Source organism: the organism of the source record quoted next, unplaced genomic scaffold (genome assembly GCF_019419815.1).
Source record: "Pyrus x bretschneideri cultivar Hongxiangsu unplaced genomic scaffold, Pyrus_bretschneideri_v1 Contig87, whole genome shotgun sequence".
NCBI lineage: Eukaryota > Viridiplantae > Streptophyta > Magnoliopsida > Rosales > Rosaceae > Pyrus > Pyrus x bretschneideri.
This window is the reverse complement of record NW_025999828.1, coordinates 696,139-721,779: the sequence shown is the minus strand read 5'-3', so window position 1 is coordinate 721,779 and position 25,641 is coordinate 696,139. Positions and strand designations below refer to the sequence as shown.

Here is a 25,641-nt window from a genome sequence, read left to right as displayed (position 1 = left end):
CACTACCGTAACTGTTCAACGGGAAAAAGAACTGCATCAAAGGGCCAAGAAACACTGCTATGAATCACACCAAACGTCGAGTTTCCTCTTAATAGTCATTTGTCATGTCACAAACTACAAAAACCGTAAAGATCACTAACTCAACTCTAAAGAATATAGTTCCCACTCAAATATATGAGTTTGTCGTAAATCATGAATGCTACAAAAACTCTTCTTGAGAATGACCATGATCAAACTGAAGCGAAAAGTGATTATAACCAAAAGATAAAAGTAGTTAGAAGATAGGAGTAACAAAGAGGAAAACTAAGACTCATTGTCCCCGACCCTAGATGTTAATTGATAGTAGGAGTATACTTGTTCTTTCAGTATTCGTTGAAATTAAGTAGGGAGTCATTCATTCTATTTGAATCATTAACAACTTTGCTCGAAGTCATTTTAAATAGTGATTTCCAAACTGTTATTTTCAGTTAGTTTAAAACTGAAACTGATGGATTGCCATGGTACATGATGTAACATTTCACCTTGGCTTCTTAAAATTGAAACTTACATCATATTTCAAATTTAATAAAAGAAAAACGCAGAACCAAATAAAGAAAAGTCATTCTTATGCAAGTTTGTATGTTCATAACGATACAATAGTCGTGAAGAAAAAAACACAGAACAAAAATGAATATATATATATATATATATAAAGCATTATATGAACTATTTATCATTGTTAATTATTTGGTTAATCAAATAATAGTCAATTTTAGGCTAATTGTCTATCATTAATAATTGAACTCTGGTGTTAACACCACACCACACAAAATAATTAGAGACTTTGTGAACGAAACCAACAAAACCTTCACCATCATACACAGCAACCAAACACAAGAAAACTCGCAGAGAAGTCCTAATCTTTCCCCCATTTATACCAAAAAATATCAAACAAAGGGCCATCCTCACATTTGTTTTGGAAAATTAACCGTCAGTCCTCTCCGGATCATTTTGGTGAGGATTTTGGAAATTCATGAATTGTGTCCGTTTATCGTGCATCATGCGGTCAATTTTTGTTAAGTACTGTTTATTTTTATTTTATTTTTAAGTAAAAATATTTAAAATAATTTCTGATCACATGATGTACAGTGAACGAACATAATTTACAGATCTCCAAAACCCTCGTAAAGATAATCTAATGAGAATCCAAACTCGAAAATTAAGAACATGCAATGATGAAAAGACAGGATCGAGGGCCCCAGATTAATGTGAAATTTAAAAAACATGCATATTTATACACCAAATGTTGCTGTTGGGTCGTCCATATATGTACAAATATTTTTTGTTGGGTCCTGCATATATATTCCACAGCAACCTATGAGAAGGGAGAGGTGTCAAAAGCTGCCAGAAGACCCAAAAGTGGTCCACTTTCTCATCGTCTCTAAACCCTTTTGCCTTGAGTGGATGTGCTTAAGAATAAGCAATTTGGGTGCATATCCCTACAGATTGTACTCAAAAAATCGGAAGATATTGAATTTAAGGGCACATGCGAGCCCTTCTTGTAATTTTTGAACAACGGATATTATTTACACTTAGAGAGTGGTGGAGTGAGTTAAGCTCCATAATAGGCTAGTAATAATGTGGTTTAAATTCACCTTTGGCGAGAATCAAACCTAAGATCTCTCACTTACAAATGAAGAATAATACTACTAAACCGTAGTACCAAGTAGCTCTTGTAATGAAAAATTACTAATTTATGTGATTAGTGAAAGATGAGGCAGCTATAGCCCAAGTTATTTAGGGGTATTGGTGACACACTAATTAATCAACTTGAGTTATGGTAGAGTAGAAAGGTTAACTGCTAACACAAATCTCTTCCTTTTCTTTTTCATTTATCAACTATTATGATGTTTAGTAAAAGATTTGAAATCTTTATCAATGGGACTATACAATCCTTGTTTCGACGCCATAATCCTCTAATGTGTCACTAGAAAACACAAACCTGATGGTAAGATATACGAACATAATCTTGAGTTTAAATTTTAGATGCCTTGGAAAGTGGGAGTTGAGCATGAAATATTTTCCAACCTTAAGAAAAAAAAAAGTAGTACGAAATTTAAATCTTGTCCGTAAAGGATTGAATTTGAAATTTCTTCAATATTGCCAAGACACAAATTGATAAACTTATTCCCAAAATAACAAAATATAAAAGAAGCATAACTTTTTTGCATATCATTGGCGGGTAAGCGTTTTTTAATCCAAATTTTCTTAAATTTTAATTATACTAGTCAATTGGCATGTAATTAAGATTAACAATTTTGGTTGTTAACCACACCATAAACAATCCTTTTGAGTGAGACTCAAATATCTGTCGGTGAAGGGTGAACAAGGTATCTCAAATATCTAAATTGACGACAACATGCTGGTTGAAAGCTTGGCACTGTGTAGCCTCCTTATCCTTATGTTCTTGAATCTTGGGGACCCATACAATAGGCCACATTCCTCTCCAACACGTGTGAAATTCATGATCCTCTCAGGGAAAAATTATTGTGTGTTAGTGCAACACAAGTGTTACTAGTTCATGTGCTATTTTTATTAAATCGTCGAGCTCGAAGGTGTTTATCACAAAACCGTTCAAAATAATATAAAATGAGTGGCTGATAGATTTATGCTAAAGGCCATATGGTATCAATGAACATATAAAAACAAGAATTGGTTATACAACGTGAATGTCTTTGTTTTTGTTGTTCAAATTCAACAAAACACTAAATTTTCGTTAAACTTAAAACTTACGACCCTAGCTTGTTATACTTATTGATAAACATCGTGTATCTCGATATATACAGACACACATATACATATACATATACATATACATATATATAGAGAGATACATCTATACATATAGATACAATATATTAATTTATGTATATATAAGGCATAGTCGGAGGCTTCAGTTGTACATAAAGGTGAACTCTTCAGACTTCACACGCAAGAAAAGACTGTCTATCTTGCATGACTCATAAGTTTCTATGTACTGTCGGCCGGGCATATATTTTTTTGTTACATCGATCTCTCTTTCTCCATCTTTTATCAAAACGAATTGGGTCTCAAGTAATCAAAGTTGTACATTTGCCTTTCACTAGGCCTGTCTATACTTAGCAAAAGGTAAAAGAAGTCTTCTGTTTCAAGTATTAATCTAGCCTTATTGCTTTATGCTTGATGATACAATTTTCTCTATATGAGAAACCTCAATAAGGAAATGCATTTAACTTATATGAAAAAAAATTCAAATATATGTTTTATTGTATACAATTTGACATATATGTGTAAATGATATATATATTTTTTTTTTACCACATACAATGTTATCTAGACTAATGGTAGGTGGCAAAATTCAAAAATATGTTTTATTGTATACAATTTGACATATATGTGTAAATGATTTTTTTTTAACACATACATTATTATCTAGACTAATGGTAGGGGAGTGGGCGAAGACTGTTTCCTATAGTTTGGCAATATTTAACCACCATTCCTAAATATGTCACAGTAAAAATATAATTTTTTAGAATAGTGCAAGGCTATAATTTTTCATCTCTAATGGTGCAGGCTACATTTTATTCCTCCAATATTTTATTACTTTTTAGCGTATTGAAAAATACTATGGTACAACACTCACACATCAATTACCGTGTGTTGTTTAAATCAATTAAACTACTTTTTGCATCTATTTAAATATAATTTTTGGAACACATTTTTAAAATATATGTTTTTACATTTTCAAAATTAAAAAAAGGATACGAGCCTTTGGATTCAAACAGACATGTCATCTTGTGGACAAAAGGTTGCGGGTGCATGATTAAACATGTAACCCACAGCACACAATTGTAGTCATGTGCTGTATCATGTAGGGGTGGATTTTTTTGGCCAAATTACCATATCAACCGAATTGTCAATCGTACCATACAGATTTTTTGCCATGCGGTAATAGCACAGTATTGTACCGAACTGAAATTTTATGGTACGATATTGGTATTCAATACCATTACCACGGTATTACCATGCCGTACCAAAAAATAATTTATATAATATATCTGTATATTACTTTATCACCCTTAGCTTGCCTTTGAAGAAGTGTTTGGCCTCCGAAATTTGGTAGGCTGTTCTAAGATTTGATCACACTTTAAATAAAATATAGGCCATTGATTTGATTTTACTAAATTCATAATTTATGTTTTAAGAAGTAACAAACAGTATATTTTTATTTTTTTGAAGTTTAGATTCACTTTCAATTTTGTTTTGGTTTGAAACTTTAACTTCTATTTGGATTGGAAACTTCTATTCGATTTGGTTTGTAACTTCAATTTGGATTGTAACTTTAATTTCCACCATGAATCTTGATGCTTCATTTGATTTATAATTCAGGCTACCATATATGAGATAAAGTTATAAAAAAAAAGTCTTGCCCTTAAATTGGTTTGGAAAAGAAAAAAAAATCAAATTTTGGCCCAAAAAAGTGGCACAAAACAATGTGGCAATTACCATTACGATGTCATGTCAACCGAACTATTTGGCATACCGAAACTTCGTATACCAAAAATTTGATACGATAATGGTAATAGATTTTGTCAAATCAAAAATTTATTACGCTAATTGGTATGGTGATTTTGGTACAATAATCATACCAAACCCATCCCTAATCCCATGTAGCCTTTTACTTCATGGGGCACAAGAACGGTGGTAGCCCATTCCTACAAAATGGTCAAATGCAGCAAGCCCCAAGGAATTGGCCCTAAATCTTTTCCGGCAGATTCTTCTTAGCTCTCGCTTAGAGATGAATTTTAGAAAAAGGGGATAAGTTTGCAGATAGCTAAACCTCACAATGGATAACCATAATAATTTAGGTCGAATTTACTTTTGACGAGAATCGAACCTAATAACTCTCACTAAAAGTAAGAAGAATACCACTAGACCGTAGCATTAAGTAACATTTATAAATTATTTGTTAAAAACAAAACAATAAGTTTTTGTACGAAAAAAGAAAAGTTTATGCACACGTATCAAACTATTTTTTTTGCTTGTAAGGAGAATGACTCATTACACATAAGAAACTAGTATTTTCCGATAAAAATTAAAGATTGTGTTTTTGGCATGGTTGATGTTATTTAGTGAGAACATGTGAAGGATGGAAGCTAAGTACCTCTCACATATCAGTTTGCCTCTCTATGTGCCAAAGCCTTGGAATAATATCCTTGGTTGGACAAAATGCACACGAAGGTGGCTATTTTTAGATACTGACTGTTGTGGTCGGATTTAGGTTTTAATTAAATGTGATGCGTTGAATAAATCATAAGGAAAAAGGAAATTTTGCGAGGAGATAGAATGAATGTTTGAATGAACCATGCATGTTACTTTGACAGTGCCCTGATCAGTACAAGTGTTTGGGACCAATTGGTGGCTTCACCACAGCAATCTACTTTTATGGGAGCCAGAAAGGCTCATAGAAGATTTTAGCCTCCCCTCTTGGCCACCATCGTAGGATTCACCAATACTAGGAATCGAACTCAAAACGTACTGTGCGGAATACGAGCCTGTAATTCATTCTCAACCACTAAATGAATGAATAAGGAAAGAAATATCTCTGTTATTTGGGCTTTAATATTGGGCTCAACTTGAAATCCAAATAAAAATACTTGTAACCCATTTTTGACATTAATTGGACAAATGCATTCAAATTAGCATTAGCAAAATGAAGCCTCTAAATCTTGTCATCAATCCTCAATGGCAAAACAAAAGCCCAAATATTAATCACATTTCCTCAAACAATCCTTCTGCTTCATATATATGCTGAAGATGTTTTTTCATTGAGAACTGACTTTTGCAGACCCTTTTTAAGCCTATTTTATATTTATTTTTATTTCTAGCCATCAGATTAAATAAATCAAATAAAAAAAAAACAGACATGATTAAACAGAAGTGTGTGGAATGAGAAAAAAAAAAAAAAAGTGTGTTTTGATCATTTACCTTTTATTTTTAGACGATATTGATACTCTATTTTTAGTCATGTACCTTTCCCATGAATAGTAGGAGGCTAGCGAAGGAGTGTTAAAATCAATAGTCTTTCTGAGAATTTAATTCTTATTACACATTTATTTTCACAAATGTTCAAAATGCAGACCCTACAAAAAATGGGGCATAAGTTATGCCTCTCACTCTCACATTCTTTTTCATCCTGTCTTTACAAATGATGAAATTCTCAGGGACACAGAAAAGATGGTCACTTTATACCCAATGCTCTCAATTGCTCATCCACTGTCTCCGTCCATCCTTGGTCTTAGCCGAAGGCCACTATTGGAAACTGCGACTGGCTGTTATCATAAGACATGCCTCATCCACGGGGCCCTAACTGAAACCAAGTGAGTAGACCCCTAGAACTAGAATAGGGACTTGCCTACATTCCGATACGCTACCATACGTATGATACGTTCTTCAATAGCATACAGGACCAATGATGCAATATACTCCGTAAGAATAGTATAACACATGACATTACATCATTGGTGCAGAACGCTAGAGTATAACATACTGAAAATGTAGATAAGTCCTTCTCTAGAAGTAGAGTTCTTATCTCGATAAGAGATCAAGCAAAAGCTCATCCACCAAGTGCTCTGACAAGGCAGTCTCTATTTCCAAAGCCAGCTCCTCTTGCTCAAACTCAAACTTGTTCCACCTCCTTCTTTGTGCATATCTCTCACACAAGCTTCCTTGTTGTGCTCTAGTGATCCCCACTCCCCACTCATCCAAGCTTTTGCTTTGCTAACCATTTCCCTATTAAACTCATCATCTTTTTTATTTCGTTGTGCACCCATTTCTTCTCTAAAAAAATCAAACAATAGTTGATCTTCCACTATTTCCAGCTCCCAGCTCTTTAGGTCTGAGCAGCTTGCTTTGCAATGGTTTAACAGCTCCATTGCCCTTTCTGCTGTTTCATCATCTTCTTCAAAGTTGGCTCTTTCGTTGAACGACATTGATGTGTCTAAGTTGACGGGATATATTGTTGCAAGACTCTCAAAGAGCTCGATCTTCTGCATAAGCATTTCTTTTGTCCCTGTTAAAATTTGATACAGTGGGTTAGCATCATACTTCAGAAAAGAAAATACAAATTGTGCAAGCAATCTGAATTATGAAATGTGATGATGTGATACTGGTACAATTGAGTTTATTAGACTGAACTATGAAAATTTTATTATTACACGGTGATTTTTGGTAGTTAATTAGGTCCTTAATTAGTCCCCGGAGCATCCTAGAAAATCCCGACTGAAGTAATATGAGTGTTTGGCTTAATTTTCTGGTCATGGCAACCTAGCTTCCATGTCAAGCCAGCTCTAGTGAATAATGAGTAATGATTCAACGCATGTTATAGAGAGAAAGAAGGAAGAAAACACGTACTCTCCATATTGGCCATGCTTTGACCAAAAGTACTTGAATATGACGAGTCTTCATCTTCCCCAAATTGAAAACCAAGCACTGAAATTGGGCTGTGCTGCTCATCTTCTTCATCACACAGTTGCAGCTCAGCCTGCAAATGTTCACATACCAAATCCAATTCAGTACATGATAGAATATAAATGCTTATCACGAAATTTGAATTTGATAGTAGACATTATCGTTTTATACAAGTGATATTGAAAAAGAGAAACTACCAAACACAAAATCTTCAGTGTAAAGATGAACTCCTTTAATTTAGGCACAGAGATTGGAGAATCCTCTATTGATCAAATATGTCACTAGGTAATGTACCTTTGCCAAGTGACAAAAGTGTTGTTACCCAAAAAATGACTAAATCGCAATATTCAATTGTGTTAACAAAAAAGAAAAAAAAATAGTGGCAGAAAGTTGTAATGTTATTTTGAAATGTATATTTGAGTGCTAAATGTAAACAATTAACATAAATACTTTGGGATCTAAACTCTTTTTTTAAGTTAATGATGACTTGTATTTGTCTGATATGCACTGTGCAACTTCTTGGCAAAAAAATGAGATAGAAACAATTAAATATAATGCTAATCAAGAAATATTACATAAAATTAATAGCTGTCACTCATCTGTCTATATGCAAATTGTGTTTAACAGAACTTAAGGAACACTGTCTTATGAATGTATGACTCATATGATTAAGAGTAATGGTAGATAGACCAGACTTGTAGAGTTTTGTGTTTCACCAGCTCCCACCTATCCTTCGTTTGCTTTGGGTGCTTCTTCGGTTTTTTATGACTAAATTTACAAATTAAATATGTGTCACTAATAAGAAATAAATACGTTAATCCATACTTAAGTAATAATCAAATCATCAACTTTTCATGTCATTTTATTTATTAAATTTAGTTTGAATATTTAGTGTCCATAGTATTACTGGTTAAAGATGATGAGACGAGGAAAATTGTTTACTCTTCCTACTTTACTATAGGATGGGACCCACTAAGTACATAATGTACAGCCAAAGCTTAGGTCAACAAGCATCTAAGGATCCTCAACAGCAGACACACAATATAAATTCAGATCGCGGTGTACTAAAAATTTGCAGTACCTTGGGTCCCAATGCGGCGTAACTTCCTGTCCCTGATGTAGCGTCCATCTCCATGGAATCCCTGCCGACACATGGTGAATATTTTTTACCATCCTCCTCACAGTCAGGGTCAGAGTTACCACCCCAAGGCGGTAAAAACTCCGAGGTGAAATCACTGTCAGACCAGCTTGAACCGTTGCTGCTGCAATTACTACAACAAGTAGTACATGTAGTGGTGGAGCCTGTTATGGTGGTGCTTGTGGTACAATGCAGAGGTGAAGAAACAAAGTCCAACGGCGGAGGTGGCGGTAACTTCTCATCGCGGAACGATGTCCACCGTAAGATGTCTTTGACTCTCATGGTAATTTGGACTTGACATTGACTACCCTGCTTCCTTGATGACCTTGGTGAGTTCTGTTTTGAGTCTTTTGACTGCAGCCGCCTCCTTGAAAAGCTTCTAGTTAAAAACAAGGGAGGTTTAACCGTGGTAAATGGGATGTTTTTGACTGCATTCATGAGGGAGTGGAATGCTGAGATTGTGGTAGAGGCTGCTTTTGATCTGCTTCTGAGTAGTTTTCTGGAAATGATATTGGTATTTTCTGAACATGAATTTAGGGTTTTTGGGGTAGTGCTTGGGTTGGTTGGTAATTTTCTTGGAAATGAATTGAAACCACTTGAAGAACATGAGTTAGAATTTTCACAGAGGAAATCTTTGAGGAGCATTCTTGGCCTTCGCTCTACTGGAAAAGGCTTTCTTTGATGTTGATCATGCACATTCATTTTTCGAAGATGAATAAATGAAGAAAATGAGAAAATAATTGTTACTTGACAACTCACAAATCAAAATACTTCAAGCGTTGAGCTAGTCCTAAAGCCGAAAGACGAAGGCAGCAAGGCGAAAGGAAAATGGACAATGGAGACAATCAATTTAACGTAGCGAAACGAACATAATAAACGACAGAACAGATGAAAGAAAAATTAGAACATGAATGTGCAAGGGGAGAGGAAGTATTGAACAAATGAAAGTGAAGCAAATATATAGGGGAAGTGAAGTGGGAGAGTGAAGAGTGAAAGTGAAAGAGAAGAGGAAGGAGGGGCTTTATATTTAAAAGGGTTGGTGTGGGAAGTGATGAGAAGTACAAGAGAGAAAGGGAGAGGTAGCTTCTTACTTCGTTAGGGTGCGGATCTCCAGGTAATAGTTACCTGTTCATTCATGCAAAATGTTTTTTATTGGGGTTAATTAAGTAAAAGAAAATTTTGAGAAGGTGAGTGGATCATGCATTGGAGAACAAAAATTTGGGAAAATGATAAAAAAATTTGGGGAAAAGGACAAAAAAGTGTGGAGGGGTGGATGCTTCTGTTTTGCAGTTAATTTAAGAGAGGAAGGAGACTGACTCTGACTGGGGGAGTGTGGTATTGTAAGATGTCTTGGTCTTTTGGAGTCAGAAGCATGTTTTTGGGAGAAGCGGGGTTGAGCCCTTTTAAATCTCTTTTGGAAAAATTGAAATCTCTGTACCGTGTAATATGACCACATATTCACATGCAAAATATTGGATTTGTACTACGTACTACAGCCCATTTATCTAAAGGGATCTTTACTTTTGAATAAAAATGGGGAATAGTTGTAGTACTCACTCCATGTCGAATTTCAGCAATTCGAATCATCTGTGTTGTAAGTTTCAATTCGTAGATCATCCTTGCAAATCTTCAATTTAATCCTAAACCATTTATCTATTTAATTATCACGATAAAATTTTATTGTTTCTTATAGAACAAAGTATTCTTTAATTTATTTGAACTCAATTAGATGTCTCAAATATTTCTGATTTGACTAATATTTTGTAAGAATGATCTATGAGGTCCAACTTAAAAAATAAACGGTTCGGATCATTGAAGTTTGATGTGATATGGACATCACGACCAATCTATTTTTAGAAAAAAAATGGGAATATTGTCCCTTAAACACTTCCTCTCTCTCTCTCTCTCTCTCTCTCTCTCTCTCTCTCTCTCTCTATATATATATATATGTGTGTGTGTGTGTGTGTGATCATAGATCCTAGTGCCACTACTCTTAGGCCTTGTTTGGCAGATCAGATAGGATTAGTTATACGGACTCAGGTGTTTGGCATTCACTCGTGCTAAATAAGCGCCGGATTAATTTAACCGGTCGGATAGGATAACATGGTATACACCCGCTTAATAAAACCAACCAAAACGCCCGGATTATTTATTCGGGGAAGAAGAATATGGGAGAGAAAGGGAGGGAGTTTGGGGGTGTGGCGGAGAGAGTTGGGGAACAATTATTTGAGATTCTTCTGCAGTCGGGGAAGAAGAAGGGAGAGAGAGGGAGGGTGTTTGGGGGGTGCAAAGAGATCTGGGAACAAAAAAATGATTTCACTTTTTTTTAAATTTTTTTATTTTTAAGTTTGATTCCTTCTATCTAGTATAATACAAAACACAATATAAATAATACGGTCACTAGTACGATACTGCACCAAACACCCGACTAATTTAGTCATTACTATCCTGTAGCTACTTATCTTATCCGACAGAAATAGTCAGTACAATCCGAATTGCCAAACGAGGCCTAGGTACGTAAATGCTAGAGAGATTTGAACAGTTCCTTGATTAGTATTTGTGATTATGGTATAATTAATGTACAAGGAAAATGTTCCACTCTCTCAAATGATTTGGCTTAATATGTTATTAGTTTATCATTCTAAATGATTCATCTTGTAGATTTTTGTTCACATATAATGGATGGTTAGTATGATAATATAAAATGAGTAATTTTCAGTGTAGTGGCACTGAAGTATGATAATTTTTTATATAATATAATTTTACATAATGTAAATGAATTTTGGCTGGTATATAAGCATGAAAGATGAGTAATTTTCTAGTTGTAATATTAACATTGTCACGTAACGTAAAACATAACAAAGAAATTGCCCCCTTACTGAACTAACAAAAGGAAAGTATCATTAAGTTTCTTTTGGCCGGAAAAGTTGGTGTAATAAATTGACAAATCCAAAACTTTATCAACATGATAGGTTGCGAGAAATTTTTCAGGGAAGGGATCCTCTTTGGATCCCTTCTACCAGGCCTTAAAATTTGATTAAACAGTTAAAGTTATTATAATTTTTAAAGTAGGCCTGCGTTTTTAGCTGTTGGATCAAATTTCAAGGTCCCCGATTGTTTGATGAGGAGGATTTGGTGGAAGAGATCCGGAGAGGATCCATTTCCATTTTTCAGTTCATCCCCAACATAGATCGATATATTAAATGTTATAATACTAGATCTGACATTCGTGTCGTGTTTTTTGTGTTCGTGTCGTCTTTTTGTCATACTCAATATCTTAACGGTTCATGTCGTGTAACATCTGTTCATGTCGTGTAACATCTGTTAAAGTAAACAGGTAATATGACCCAACCCATTATCCATTAAAGAAAATATTTTTAAATCAATAAATAATGAAAATGAAAAATATAATTTGACCAAAAAAATATAAAACATAATACTAAATTAGTATATGAATACCACATTGCCACATAAATATTACTCCAAAACATAAAATAAAATATAAAAAAACATTTATCTTTTAAGTATTATATACTTCAAAATAAGAGCCTAATGAAAAAACGTTAATACATTACTATAAAATATCAAATGTTCAAGGATATACAAAATGAAGAGAGTTGCATTCCAAGGTTGACGAACCTTGCATGTTTATATATGCTTTCACATTTTTTAGACTTGTACATTAATGATTATGATTTTCATTTATTTTGAACTCCCTTAAAAATACTATTCATGAGGGTTTGTATGGTTTTAAAATTCAAACGGCGTTGTACCCATACTCATAGCGTAGAGGATGCAATCATGAGCCATTGCATATTTTTTCACATTTTTCGCATTCGTAAATTAATTATTATAATTTTTTTTCAAAGTGTTTGGCATTTTTAAATTACTTAATACTTTTATTTTACTATGTTTTATAATTTTTTTAATCTCACTCCTTGCCTTTAGTATATTTTTAAAATAAATAAATAAATAAAATTTAAATTTATATTTATATAGAATAATAATACAATATTTATTGGTAAAAACATATTTAATATATAATATATACATATACACAATGATTATTGTATTTATAGTAAGTTTTTTTAGTAGTTTAAAAAATTAAAATCATCAAAATAACTTTTTTTTTCTTAATGTGTCGAAATAGGTTACTCAAGTGTCACTTTCGTGTAAACCTGTTAAGAACTCGTTATTAGCGGGTTCTTATTGTGTGATCCGATAATGACCTGAAATCCATTATTTTCGTATCATTTACATGTCTTATTAACGAATCGTGTAAAAAATTATTAGGTCTATATAATACATATGAAAGAGATTTACCAAAAAAAAAAAAAATTATTTGTATTATGTATTATGTTTTTGCGTACCAACTTATATTTCACGAATGCTAAAAACCCTCTGGACAGTTTTATGATATTTGGCATGGCAAATCGTTGAAGTTTATACGTGGTCTGATCAGTCAATTACATTGTCCTTTGAAGATCTTTATTAAAATTTGGACCTTGTCCACTAGCTCACCGTCAGGTCATTTAGGCAATCACACGTGGAGAATCCTCATGAGCTTAATTATTTATGATTCATGCAATTGGATGTGGGATCCTACCATAAGAGCATCTGATGTTGTATTTCAATTCCAAGTGGTAGTAGATAAGTGTTGTCCATGCGCCCATGTCAGCTCTAGAGGGCATTAACAATTTACATGGGATTCAATAATTTTTATTGTTTCAACTTATTAATATTATACTATATGCCCAATAATTTACACTTGTCATTATTTTATTCAAACAAAACGTCCAACCTCAAATCTTTAGCCCCATTCATCCCCAAACATACAAGATTTTTCATGGCAGCATTCGTTTTTCTCATGTCACTATGTTGATTCACAAGCTCATCAATGGAGTATGGAATCCCATCAATGGTTTTGAGGTCTTCATCAAATGCTCGCATTGTATGTCTCACCTTCTCATTGATGGAGAAATTGATGTATCCCCTCTAAAATACACTGAATGAAGACTTACGACACGTGGATGTGTAATAATTGAGTGTAAGACTGAAGGAAAATACTTTCCTTCTCATATGTAGGGTTCATTCGTTCTTTTCAGACAAGTCACAATATGATATGTTTGCATAAACATGTCTTTTCATTATTTTTGTGTGTTATGAGTGCATTGTGTTATATTGTGATTTAAGATAAAAATTATTTCTTTTTTTGAGGAAAAGTACGATATTTATTGATGATTAGAAAACTGTCCAACTTGGGGATATGGTGCATAATGAGTCTCGACAAAAATCATGTTCTGTGACTATAATCAATAATGTTGTGTTCCTCTCATAGGGGAACCTACTTGTCTTCCTACTTATTATTAACATATTTTCACTATATGGACATCATAATCGAAACGGCTCATTTTCTTTATCATTATCTAAAGACCAAATCTACCAAAATTATCTGAATTGGAGATTGTTTAACCATTTATATGTGTCAAACTAATCATCAGTTTGGGTAACAATTAGCATCTTCATGATGAACCGTTGATTTGTTTGACACGCACTACTAGAAGTTACCATTTGCCTAATGAAACAAATTTCATCAGGCTACTTATCCTAACAGAATAAAATAATTTATCGAGCAAAAGCGGTTAACATTTTGTCTTTTTTTTTTTTTTTCAGAGACTTTAGTTGGCAACATTCGATGGGAACTTTGTCGAGCAAATATTTTGCGTCAAGGGAAAATATTAGATTTTACAGTTCGTCGAACAAGGTGAAGATTTTATCAAGCAAAGATGAGGGATATTTTGCATATTCAATTCCTTCGATGATTATTGCAATCTCCGAAATTAACTTCAACACTCAAATTGTCAATGCAGTTGGTATATACTCAGAGATGGCATATGCCAAAAATAACCAATATGCAAGTTTCCGGGATCAGGTAACGAGACAAAATCCTTCGACAGTTAGAAATGTGTCATCACGATTTAACAATTATTTTATCGATTTTTTATAATAACAATCCTCGACCCTAGAAGAATACAATGAATGAACCCAATCATCAAATAAAATATTTACACCAGTGGTTACTGTGGTAACAAAAATCCACTGTCTTCAGTCTTGACGAATTTATAACTACAAAACAATTAAACAGCTTTGATCAAAGACTAAAGCCACGAGCCTATGGAATTAGGGGGGGGGGGAGTTTGGCCAATGGATTTTCGATGCTTAAGTCAATTCTTTTGAAAAGAGAAAGAGTTTAGGGCTTAATTATGTAGCCATCTTGCTCCTTGAAAATTGAAAAGACTAAAGTTGTGTCATTCTAGACAACTTTAGTTTTTATATTTTCATGTTGGACAAGGTTGGCTTCATTTTGATGACAATTATGATAGTGATCAACAACACCGGCATATGCACTACATGTGTGAGCCCATTGATCAATTCTACCACAATGGATGAAGATTCGGCTTGTTCTTTGGTTTAGGATGACTGGCCTTATCGATGTTGTTCCTAGACTTCTTGAGAGGTTGGGATCCTTGGTTTAAACTTTGCTTGTGTCTCCCCTTGTTATTTTTCGGACCTTAGGATGAATAACGCTTCTCATCGACTCAGTTCTTTTTCTTCCCTTGGAAACATTCATTTTGACTTCTGGAAATGGAATAGCAGTGGAACTAGGAAGTCGAGACTTGAGAGTTATAATTTTGCATTAGCAAATTGTTGTTCTTCTTAGCTCGAATATGAACTGATGTGAGGTTTGAGATCCTTTGATAGTTTTGCTGTCCGTACTGCTGCTCGAGCACAATGTTTGAGGCGTTAAAGGTGGAATAAGTCTTTTCCAGCAGGTCGAAATCAGTGAGTTTCTGATCAAACTTTAGAATCGACTAGATTTGACATACTTTGACGACAGACTCATTGATAGTCTTAAAGTTCTGGAAGCAAAGATTGTGCCAATAAGCTTCTGGTGATTAAAGCAGTCCACTATAGCTTCCCATAAAGGACTTCAAGTCCTATTCAGCTAGAAATTCAGTTTGCAGGACTTTCCCCACGTGCTTCTGGATGAAAAATGAGGGCCTTAGCTTTCTGGGACTCATTAGTGACAAAGAGCTCACTCGCTAGAGAAATCGAGAGCAGTGAAACTTGTTCAAGTTTGATATTTTTTTCTACAGGAAAAGAGGTAGAAAATGAGGTGGATTGAAACTTCAGGTTTAATCAAAATGAATGTAAAAACCAGATTAAAGATTTGTTTTGCAAGAAAACTTTGGGTTTCTATTTGGTGAGTAAGAGCTTATAAGTGTGAGCTTGGACCAAAGATGCAAACTCATAGTGAGGCATGGTTAGTGTATCTAATTGGTCTCAGGTTTTGTTGCTTCTTGACTTAGAATTTCTAAAGTCAAGTGAGCTTGAAACTCAAAACAAAACTATTCAATTCATGCCACTTGAATGAATTGTTTAAGCTCTTATTCGCATATTAGACTGGAATATGGAATTGGGCTTTGATTGGAAGCGAATTGGGCTTGTCGACTGGAAAGCAAAATTGTGCATTCGACTGGAATATAAATTTTGTACTCAACTAGAACACGGGTTGGGATTGTCGACTGGAAAGCCAATTTGAGCATTCGACTGGAATGCACATGGACATTTCTGGGTGTTGGGTTGGGCTTATTTTTGGTAGCCCACTAACAACAAAATTGCTAGGGTTTTGGCAATGGTGATTGAGGCATCACTTTAGCCTCTATATGATATAAACATGTTTATAATGAAAACTCACAAACAATCGTTTTCGGTTTAATATGCATAAAATTAGATTAAAAGGGAACATGCATCATGGTGATGTTTTGTATCGTGAGGGTTTTGCAAAATTGCAAAAATGAAACGATATATGAAAAACAAAATAAATTTCACATAAGTGACAATAAAATATGATAATCAAGTTTATGCTTCATGAGGTTCTTAACCATATAATTACGGGTTTGGCATGAACTTGAAATCATGAAACAAAATACTTAATTCAAAAATAAAAACTAATTCTACTTCAAAATTTAGAGAAACTGAAATTTTGAGGCCAAAAGTTGAGAAAAACCAAACTGTAGGTTTTGATTCGGGTAAGAGTAAAAGTATTGATAACGTGTTGTAGAGGAACATAATTTGAGAGAGGATGGGAGAATTCTATTAGAAAATTTCTTTACTATGTTACAAGGTGAGACAACCATCTTTATATAGTGGAGTGGCTATCCTAGCAAACTACGCAAATGCTCCTAATTGAATAAGGAGAATCAATTGCCTAATCAATTGAGGAATCAATGGTCTAATGGTTACACCAATTAATAAACGAACATAAATATCATGCTTATCCATTTAATGACAGTTTATATTTGTATTTTTTTTTTAACAAGCGATAGTATCTACACTAAGAGTGTGAAGAAGTTAGTTATGCCTTGTCATAGTAATGTGGTTCAACTTCGCTTTTGGCCAAAATAGAGCCTAAGATTTCTCACTTTTTAATTTGTTGCATAAAATCCACAACTTATATTGAAAGTTTGAGTTGAGTTTATGACTTTGTCAGCTTTCAATGCCTTGCCCTTCATGAGTCATGAATTTGTTTCCCTGTCTAAATGTCTGTTACAAGACACAAGTCCAATACATACATCCTCGCCGTTTTCTTTGTTAGTTTTTTAATATTATCAATTTAAATTCATAGTATCCAAAACTTGATCTGCATGTGGTTCAACATTCTAGTAGATAGGGTGTTGGGTTTCTACTCATGCGTCATAGATTCAAAATTCTCCGTCAAATTATTGTAATAGTTTTGAACTCTCCCCCTTATAATAAAATATATATTTTAATAGGAAATTGTTATTGATGTTTTAAAACATTACTTTTCACTCTTTTGCATATATTTTCTTTGTTATCTCTACTAATTAATAAAACTATCTTTGTCAACCAAAAGAGAATGAAAAGATAAATTAGTCTTCTATCACATAAAAAAGGGCAATAATGTAATTTCATAACTCCATTTTTTTTTTTATTGAAGTCTCACCTACAAGTAATGTTAAAATACTTCCAATATTAAAATAAAAAAAATAAAAATAAAAAACCAAAACCAAAACCAAAAACCTCCCACTCCCCCAATGTTTTCTCTCTCTCTCTCTCTCTCTCTCTCTCTCCCCCTCTCTCCTTCTCATTTTCTAAAAAAATGTGTTCATACATACAAAATGTGTAGGTAAATGCTAGTATTTAATTAAGGAGGAGTATAGCAAAATGATCTGACATTTTTCTTTTAATACAATAGTATAGTGTGTGGGGTTAGACCAATAATAATTAGTATCAAAGTCATCATTCATTTATGAAAATTAAACTTAAAAGGATCAATTACACAAAACTAGCTTAGGGTAAATTAGACAAAATTATCTCAATTATGGATCGAATCACAATCTCATACCTCATGTTTTAAACATTGCAATGTCATACATCAACTTATGAATTTATTGCAATGTCAGTGATCTGTTAAATTTTCTGTCTATTTGATTATTAAATGATGACGTGATAGGAACGAACCCCACTTATTTCTCAAGTGGAATAAAATAATAATTAATTAATAATAAATTAATAGTTTTTTATTAAAAATTTAAATTAATTAAACAAAAAAAAAAAAAATCTCTCTTCCTCCTTTTTCCACAGAACCCGTTCTTCTTCCCCTTAAAAAAAAATTTCTCTTCTTCATTTTCCCTAAAACCCGTTCTTCCTTCCCTCATTTCTCCCCATAACCCCTTCATACCTTTGTCCGAAATCTCCTTCCCTCCTTTCTCCCCTGAACCCATTCATACTTGGGGCCAAAATCTCCAAATTTCCCAATTTATCAGCAGTTTTTAGGAGGAAAAAATTGCTGCCAGATCATTTGGGAGCCCGTTCATTTTGAACGGGAGGAGGACGGAGGACCCCGTACTGGGTAGTTCCGCTTGACGGTGACAGGCATACCCGGGAGTTCCTTGTCATGGTCGTCGGTCTCCGCCAAGAACCGGAAGTAGAACATTTTGTTGTACAATTTGTCATTTTTCTTGGGGTAGAACTAGTAGGAGAAGGCTTTTCTTCCTCCGACGGCGATGACGCATCCGTCGGGGAGTAACTGGTTGGATGCGTACCAGGGGCAGTCAGAGAGGAGGGGAGGACGAACGGGTTCTGGGAAAAACGAAGAAGAGAGATTTTTTTTTTTTGTTTTTTAATTAATTTAAATTGTTAAATGAAAAATTATTAATTTATTCCACTAGGCAAATGAATGGGCCCCGTTCCTGCAGATCTTCTTAACAGCCAAATTGTCATAAAATTTAACGGAAGTCTGATATTACAACGAATTCATAAGTTGGTGTATGATATTGCAATGTTTAAAACATGAGGTATGATATTTTAATTCAACTCATAATTGAGGTAATTTTGTGTAATTTATCCAAAATAAAACATCTCATTTAAGTTGGAAGCATTTTTGCTCATCACTATAGACTATGATATATACTCACCACCTTATTTATAGCAGTTAGATGAGTTTGAATCTCGAGACTCGTGTAGTAGATATGCACAAATCTTAAAATTCAAACTCATTGAACGATGATAAATAGTGTGATAAGCATTACAACAGGGTGGAGCAAAAATGCACTCTAGTTTGACTACATTTAACATTTGTACAAGCTGCTAGCTAGCACAGCCTAAAAAACTCTTGGTTCCTCTCTTCTTATTTATAATTTGTTAACCTCGAAAGCTACAAAACCATGGAATTTTGGAAGGCATTGTATTTGTTCTAGAATGAGGAACCTCGCTGGATCCTTTTTGTAAGGATTCGGAAGTCTTCAAATTAAATTAGTTTATTGTACATCGTGTGGTAAAAAATTATTATAAATCTTTTATCTAAAATTAAATATAAACAGTACCTGAAGAAAAATAACTACACAGACTCCTACACACACAGTGAATGTCACGCAAATAAACATGTCGCTAACGTTGGTCAACGACACGAAAATTTATAATTGCATTTAATTAACTAATCTAGGTACTAAATATTTATTGAACTCAAATGAAAGACAACTGCGGGGATAGCTCAGTTGGGAGAGCGTCAGACTGAAGATCTGAAGGTCAGGTGTTCGATCCACCTTCACCGCATTAGAATTTTTGTTTTTATTAAATTCCAACTTTTCCTTTTTTCCCCTCCCTTTTCTTTCCATTTGTTTGATTAATATTAATCTACACTCCCACTATTTTTTACAAAGCGATGTTAATCTAAACTATTCTATGGGAAGCAGGAATCAAACTTGAGTTTAAGTGGGCAACCACATTGTCATAATTAACTAGCTTAATCCACGTTTGCTCGTCAATCCTCACTTCATTTTTGAGACGGTAATTTTACTTAGTGATCTTTTGTCAAATGAATATATAGAACGAACTGCAGTAAATTACCAAATACTGATTAGATAGAAATCTAAAATAAAATTTATAGCCAAAAAATAATTTTATTTCAACCTCAGCATGGAGTCACATAAGGAATGAATAACAAACAAGGGAAAATTACCACAAAAAATATAGACTACATCCTGCTGATCGCTCTTATTGTGTTACTGCCGAAGGCAACAAATCTTAATTTGTCTCTGCTCTGCCTACTTGAATACATCGAGTCCACCACTTGCTTGGTCGTGTTGCTCACCTTCTTACGGCACTTGAAATAAAACATCTCCTTAAGAAGATGGGGAAAAAAAAAAAAAAAAAAACTAGTATGCTAAAAGAAAGATCACCCTTTCTTTCCAAGGAGCATCAGACTTCTAACGTTGTCTTGGTGTTTGAAATCAACAACTTCTTGAATATACAACTCTCAAAATCGATGACATGTTTAATTAGCAAAAATGAGTATGATTGTGCGACAAGAAAGAAAGTCATGTCAAGTAATGACATTTTCACGTTACCAACATATAAGAAATCTTTCAAAAAAAAAAAAAAAAAAAAAAACATATAAGAAATAAAAAATGTGTCTTACCTTAAAGACAATAATCCAATACTTTGTACCAACAAGAAAAGAAAAAAAAAACTTTTTAGCTAAAATGGTACATAAAATTAACATAATTATTCTTTTTGATCATTGATATTTGAAATCGATAGAAATGATCCTTGAGTTTGTTTACTATCAATCCTTTTGATCATTATATGAAGAAGAAAAAAAATGTTAAATAAGGACAATAAAGAAAAAAAAAAATACTCTCAATTTAATAAACAATAGGTCAAAATGATTTGACAAAAACGAAGAATATTTTTGTCATTTTATCTTTATTTAATAAAGATTTTGCACAAAAATACCAAAATGATTTATGGTGGATAAATTGAAGGACCACTTCTATCGACTTCAAATCTCAAGGATCAAAATGAGGAGTTAAGCCAATCTCAATGATCATTTTGGCTAAAAAGCCAAAAGAAATCCAATACACTCATACTAGGAATGAGATGACATAAGAGAGTAGTTGATGCCAAATTCATCTTTTAGTTTTCACATTCCTAATGCGTAAAGGGTGATGCTAGAGAAATAATATATTTAAATTATATTTTGTAAACCATATGATACGGTAATTTATAGTTGAATTTCTTATTTAAATAATTAAAGAATATATCCAACCATCAGCGGTCATGTAAACGTGCTATTGATAAATTCATAAAACCGTAGTCCAACCCAAATTCACCCCGCCCGAATTGAAAGCCGACCCAACGCCAACGGTGCAAAACCAAACGACACATAATCTTCTTCTGATTCGTTCATCTTCTTCGTCCTTCTCACTCAGTGATTAGTGCGATGAATATGTAAGCCAACTCTGCGGCTTCACTTCTCTCAGACCCATATTTGCAAATTCCAAAAGCAATGGGAGTCGGGGGTAAATTCTGGGACTTGCTAAAACCCTACGCCCGAAACGAGGGTTTTGATTTCTTAAGGAACAAGCGGGTTGCTGTGGACCTCTCCTTTTGGATCGTACAGCACGAAGCCGCCATCAAGGACCGCGCACGAAGTCCCCACCTCAGGCTCACCTTCTTCCGTACCATCAATCTCTTCTCCAAGGTTCAGTATTTTGTTTGTCCGCTTGCATTTTCTGATTGCTTTCTGAAGAGAAATTCATAAACAAAAGTTGGGTTTGTTTGGAATTGGGATTTTAGTTTGTTTATATAATCTTTGATTCAAAAATTTAAAAGGGTATGTTTCATTGATTGGAAATTTGGAAGGAAATGAAAAAAAAAAAATTTGGAAATTTGGTTTTAATTTTTTGTGTTTTGGTTTAATGGTTTGGGAAATGCGGAGGGGTTACTTCAAAATTGAAGCTGAATGTTGGTTAATTGATATGAATTGTCTTAATCCCAGTAATTTTTCTTTCATTTTTGACGATGTCGATTTTTGTTGTTGCTTAGCTTATATAAAGTTGGAGGCTTTTAATTGAGAGAGAGCTTAATTATTGTTCAGTGTTTATGCAGTTTGGGGCATTTCCGGTCTTTGTGCTTGACGGAACTCCATCGCCTTTAAAGTCTCAGGCGAGGATTGCAAGGTTCTTTCGTTCTTCTGGTATTGATTCATCGAGTTTGCCAGTTGCTGAAAATGGTGTTTCAGCTGAGAGGAATAGCACATTTACGAAGTATATTCAAGAATGTGTGGTCAGTTGTTTCTGATGTTGTGATTATGTTATCAATTAAAAACTGTGGTTTGTATTTTTTAGTACTGTTTTGGAACTTTGACGCAATGTGTTGTTTGTACCAAATGGCAACCCTTCGTTTGCTCATGGTCTAGTACTTGACTGAGTATCCATGCTTATTGATACTTTAATTGTCTTTTTTTCAACATCTGTTCATCTTTTTGAAATTCTGTGCTCATTTTTTTTCCCTGAAGTTTTATGATCTGTTTAATCCTGTTAGAATATGTAATATTTCTTTGTGCAAATTAGACAAAATTTGGCTAGTTGGTGAGGCATTTGGAATGCTTATCAGTTATTTACTAAAGGTGGTTTTGTAGGAACTACTTGAACTTCTTGGGATGCCTGTTTTAAAAGCAAAAGGAGAGGCTGAAGCATTGTGTGCCCAGTTAAATGGCGATGGTCATGTAGATGCTTGCATTACATCTGACAGTGATGCGTTCCTCTTTGGGGCAAAATGTGTAATAAAAACTTTTCGATCTAATTCCAAAGTAAGTATTAATGTTTCAGTAAGTTTTAACTGTCCCCTGCTTGAGCACTTGTTTCTGCTTTTTCATATGTAATTTTTATGCTTTTGAACTCATATCTTTTCTCTTGCCAGTTCTCGTGCCTTATTATCTTTTTATGCACTAAGAGAATCTCATTGTGTATGTAGGAACCATTTGAATGTTACTATATGTCAGATATCGAAGCTGGTCTTGGTTTGAAGAGGAACCACTTGATTGCTCTCTCTCTTTTGGCTGGAAATGACCATGATTTAAATGGGGTTCAAGGCATTGGGCTTGATACAGCTCTTCGTTTTGCCCAAACATTTAGTGAAGATGAGATATTAAATAGGTATGATACTAATTGGATTTATACATGGTTTCTTTTTTGCTTAAACTGTTTTATGAAAAAAAATTAAAGATCACATGTCATGCAGGTTATGTGAAATAGGCAATGGTGATGCTTCTCTCTTTCAAGGTGGTATGAAATCTGTGGATGATAGTGTACCCAGTTTGGATGAGAGCCCATCAAAGACAAAATTTTCTCATTGTTCTTTTTGTGGGCATCCTGGCAGCAAACGAGCTCATCTCAAGTCCTCCTGTGAATTTTGTAGCAATGCAGTTGGTGAGGGTTGCATGAAAAGGTCAGAGGGTTCAAATGCAGTTGCTCTTCCTGTGATATGGTATATTGATTTTCCCCTCTGATACTTAGGTATCACCATGAGTATATTATTCTTTCTGGTATGTTATATCATATATCAACATAGTAGTGCCCCATCATAAGTTCAGTACAGATAGTGTCTGTTACGATACTTAGCAATGTTTTCTGCATCTGTCCTGAAGTATAAGCATTTTATGGTAATGGTAGGATCGTAAAGAAAAGAAGCTGAAGAAGAATGAGAATTGGCGATTGAAAGTTCTTAGCAAGATTGCACTGGAGCCAAATTTCCCCAATGATGAGATTATTGAAATGTACTTGTGCAACAACCATGGTTGCTTCAATGGTATTTTTGGACATTCTTCCCATACTTGCTATAAATGTAGAACAATTTCTTTTACAAGCATGGATCCAGTAGGGCTCAAGAAAACATTTGTTTTTCAGAAAGGAGTTTCTCTCTTGCATATGTTGTTTAGTGAATGTATCTTGCCAATTTCAGTGTGCAATCATGATTTAAAATTTTTGCACAGAAAATGGCGGTCCTATCATATCGTGGGAAAGTCCAAAGACTGAGATGCTGATTGAGTTCTTGACTTATCATCAGCGGTGGGAACCATCTTATATTCGCCAGAGGATGCTGCCCATGTTGTCAACCATTGTTTTGAGGGAAATGGCTAAATATCCTGTGAAAAAATTGTTATATGGGCAGTATGAGTTCAATTCCATAAATCGCTTGAAAATAAGATATGGGCACCAGTATTATGTGGTCAAGTGGAAAAAAACTGCACCTACATCATGTTGTGTCAGTTACCCAATCCCTCTGGAGGAGTCGGATATACAGCAAGATGATGTTATGGTGGTTGATGAATCCTTTAGTTCATTGGATGAGCCTGATGTTCCTACAATAGATATGAGTGGCGGGTGCTGCTTTTTGTTGACCGATGAAAATATGGACCTCGTCCATGCTGCTTTCCCGGAGGAAGTTGACAGATTTTTGCTGGAGAAGGTGTAATCTCCCTCCCTTTTATTGTTTTTTTTCTTCTTATGTATGGTTTTGTTACCATCTCTCACCAAGAATCCTTTTTTGGGCACTAAATTATGATTGTGCCCTGCTATGAATTAGCAAAATCTTACAGACCTGAAACTTGCAGGAACTGAAAGAAATGAAAAGAAGAAAAGCAACCGGTGGAAACCCAGAAACAGCAGGATCAAAAGGCGTTCAGCTAAATATCACAGAATTCTTCCGGTCTGCTAAAAAACAATATGAGACGGAACAGGGAGAAGACCTAACGCAGAATACTGATAGTCAGATAGCTGAAACCGGCAAAGAAAAGAGAAGTCCATCGAGTTCAAATCTTCCCAAGTCTGTGAGACGCCGTCTTTTGTTTGACTAAGGCATTTTCAGATTTGAGGCCCTTTGCTGCAGCTATTTAGGAATATTAATTTAAGATGTCTAGTTAAGTGAGTCCTTCGATCCCTCATGAGCTCAGCATGTGTATTTTCCTTTTTGTAAAGATTTAGGGTTTAGGTTAACATAGGGTTTAAGGTTTTTGCATCTTCATTAAGTGAGCAAGGCAAGATTTGTGGTGTGTTTATTTGGAATTTTGTAAAGCTACCTCACTTTGTTTTGCTATGGTGCTATCTCAAGTCCGATGGTTTATTATCCTACATTGATGTAAATTCCGAGTTCCAATTGACATCTAGTGAAATCAAATCTCAAACGACTTGTAGTTTGATATGGACAAAGTGTTGTAATTGGCACTGCATGGTCAGGAGTTTACGACACATGCGCTCTCTATTTTTCTGCCTTGTTCTTATAGAATTTTGGGTTTCTATTAGATCATTGTGAGCGGCGCCTATTTCGGTTTTCTGTTCAAATTATTGTGTGCGACATCTATTTTTAGGTTTACGTGTAACATAACATAACTATACACTAGAGATGCCATTGCGTTACGCTGAAATTCTTGATCATTTTGTTAATGATATGTTTATTTACTTGAAATAGATCATGAAATCGTTTAGATTCCTGACTCATGATTTTTCTAATGCATACAAAATCATGACTACACGTTAGAACCCCAAAATTATTAATTATGCTGCTAATGGCATGTTTATTTACTTGAAATAAATATTAAAATAGTGAAATCAAATCTCAAACGACTTGTAGTTTGATATGGAAAAAGT

General features: G+C 34.2%; 1 protein-coding gene and 2 non-coding genes across 3 annotated transcripts; 2 read left to right on the top strand and 1 right to left on the bottom strand.

Moving 5' to 3' along the window:
• Positions 1–6,082: 6,082 nt before the first annotated feature.
• Positions 6,083–9,988, bottom strand: LOC103938465. Its single transcript, XR_007255324.1, has 3 exons — positions 8,570–9,988; positions 7,432–7,561; positions 6,083–7,090 (listed from the first exon to the last, which is right to left on the bottom strand). It is a non-coding gene; the product is annotated as an uncharacterized LOC103938465 (transcript).
• A 9,704-nt stretch (positions 9,989–19,692) lies between these two features.
• TRNAF-GAA lies at positions 19,693–19,765 on the top strand. Its single transcript has one exon. It is a non-coding gene; the product is annotated as a tRNA-Phe (tRNA).
• Positions 19,766–21,321: 1,556 nt separating this feature from the next.
• Positions 21,322–25,125, top strand: LOC103932701 (flap endonuclease GEN-like 1). Its single transcript, XM_048576272.1, is given in 9 exon segments — positions 21,322–21,695; positions 22,103–22,279; positions 22,635–22,805; positions 22,970–23,151; positions 23,237–23,445; positions 23,448–23,482; positions 23,668–23,803; positions 23,988–24,463; positions 24,609–25,125. Coding segments are annotated over 9 exon segments (1,824 nt in total). The 5' UTR covers positions 21,322–21,500; the 3' UTR covers positions 24,852–25,125.
• Positions 25,126–25,641: the final 516 nt, after the last annotated feature.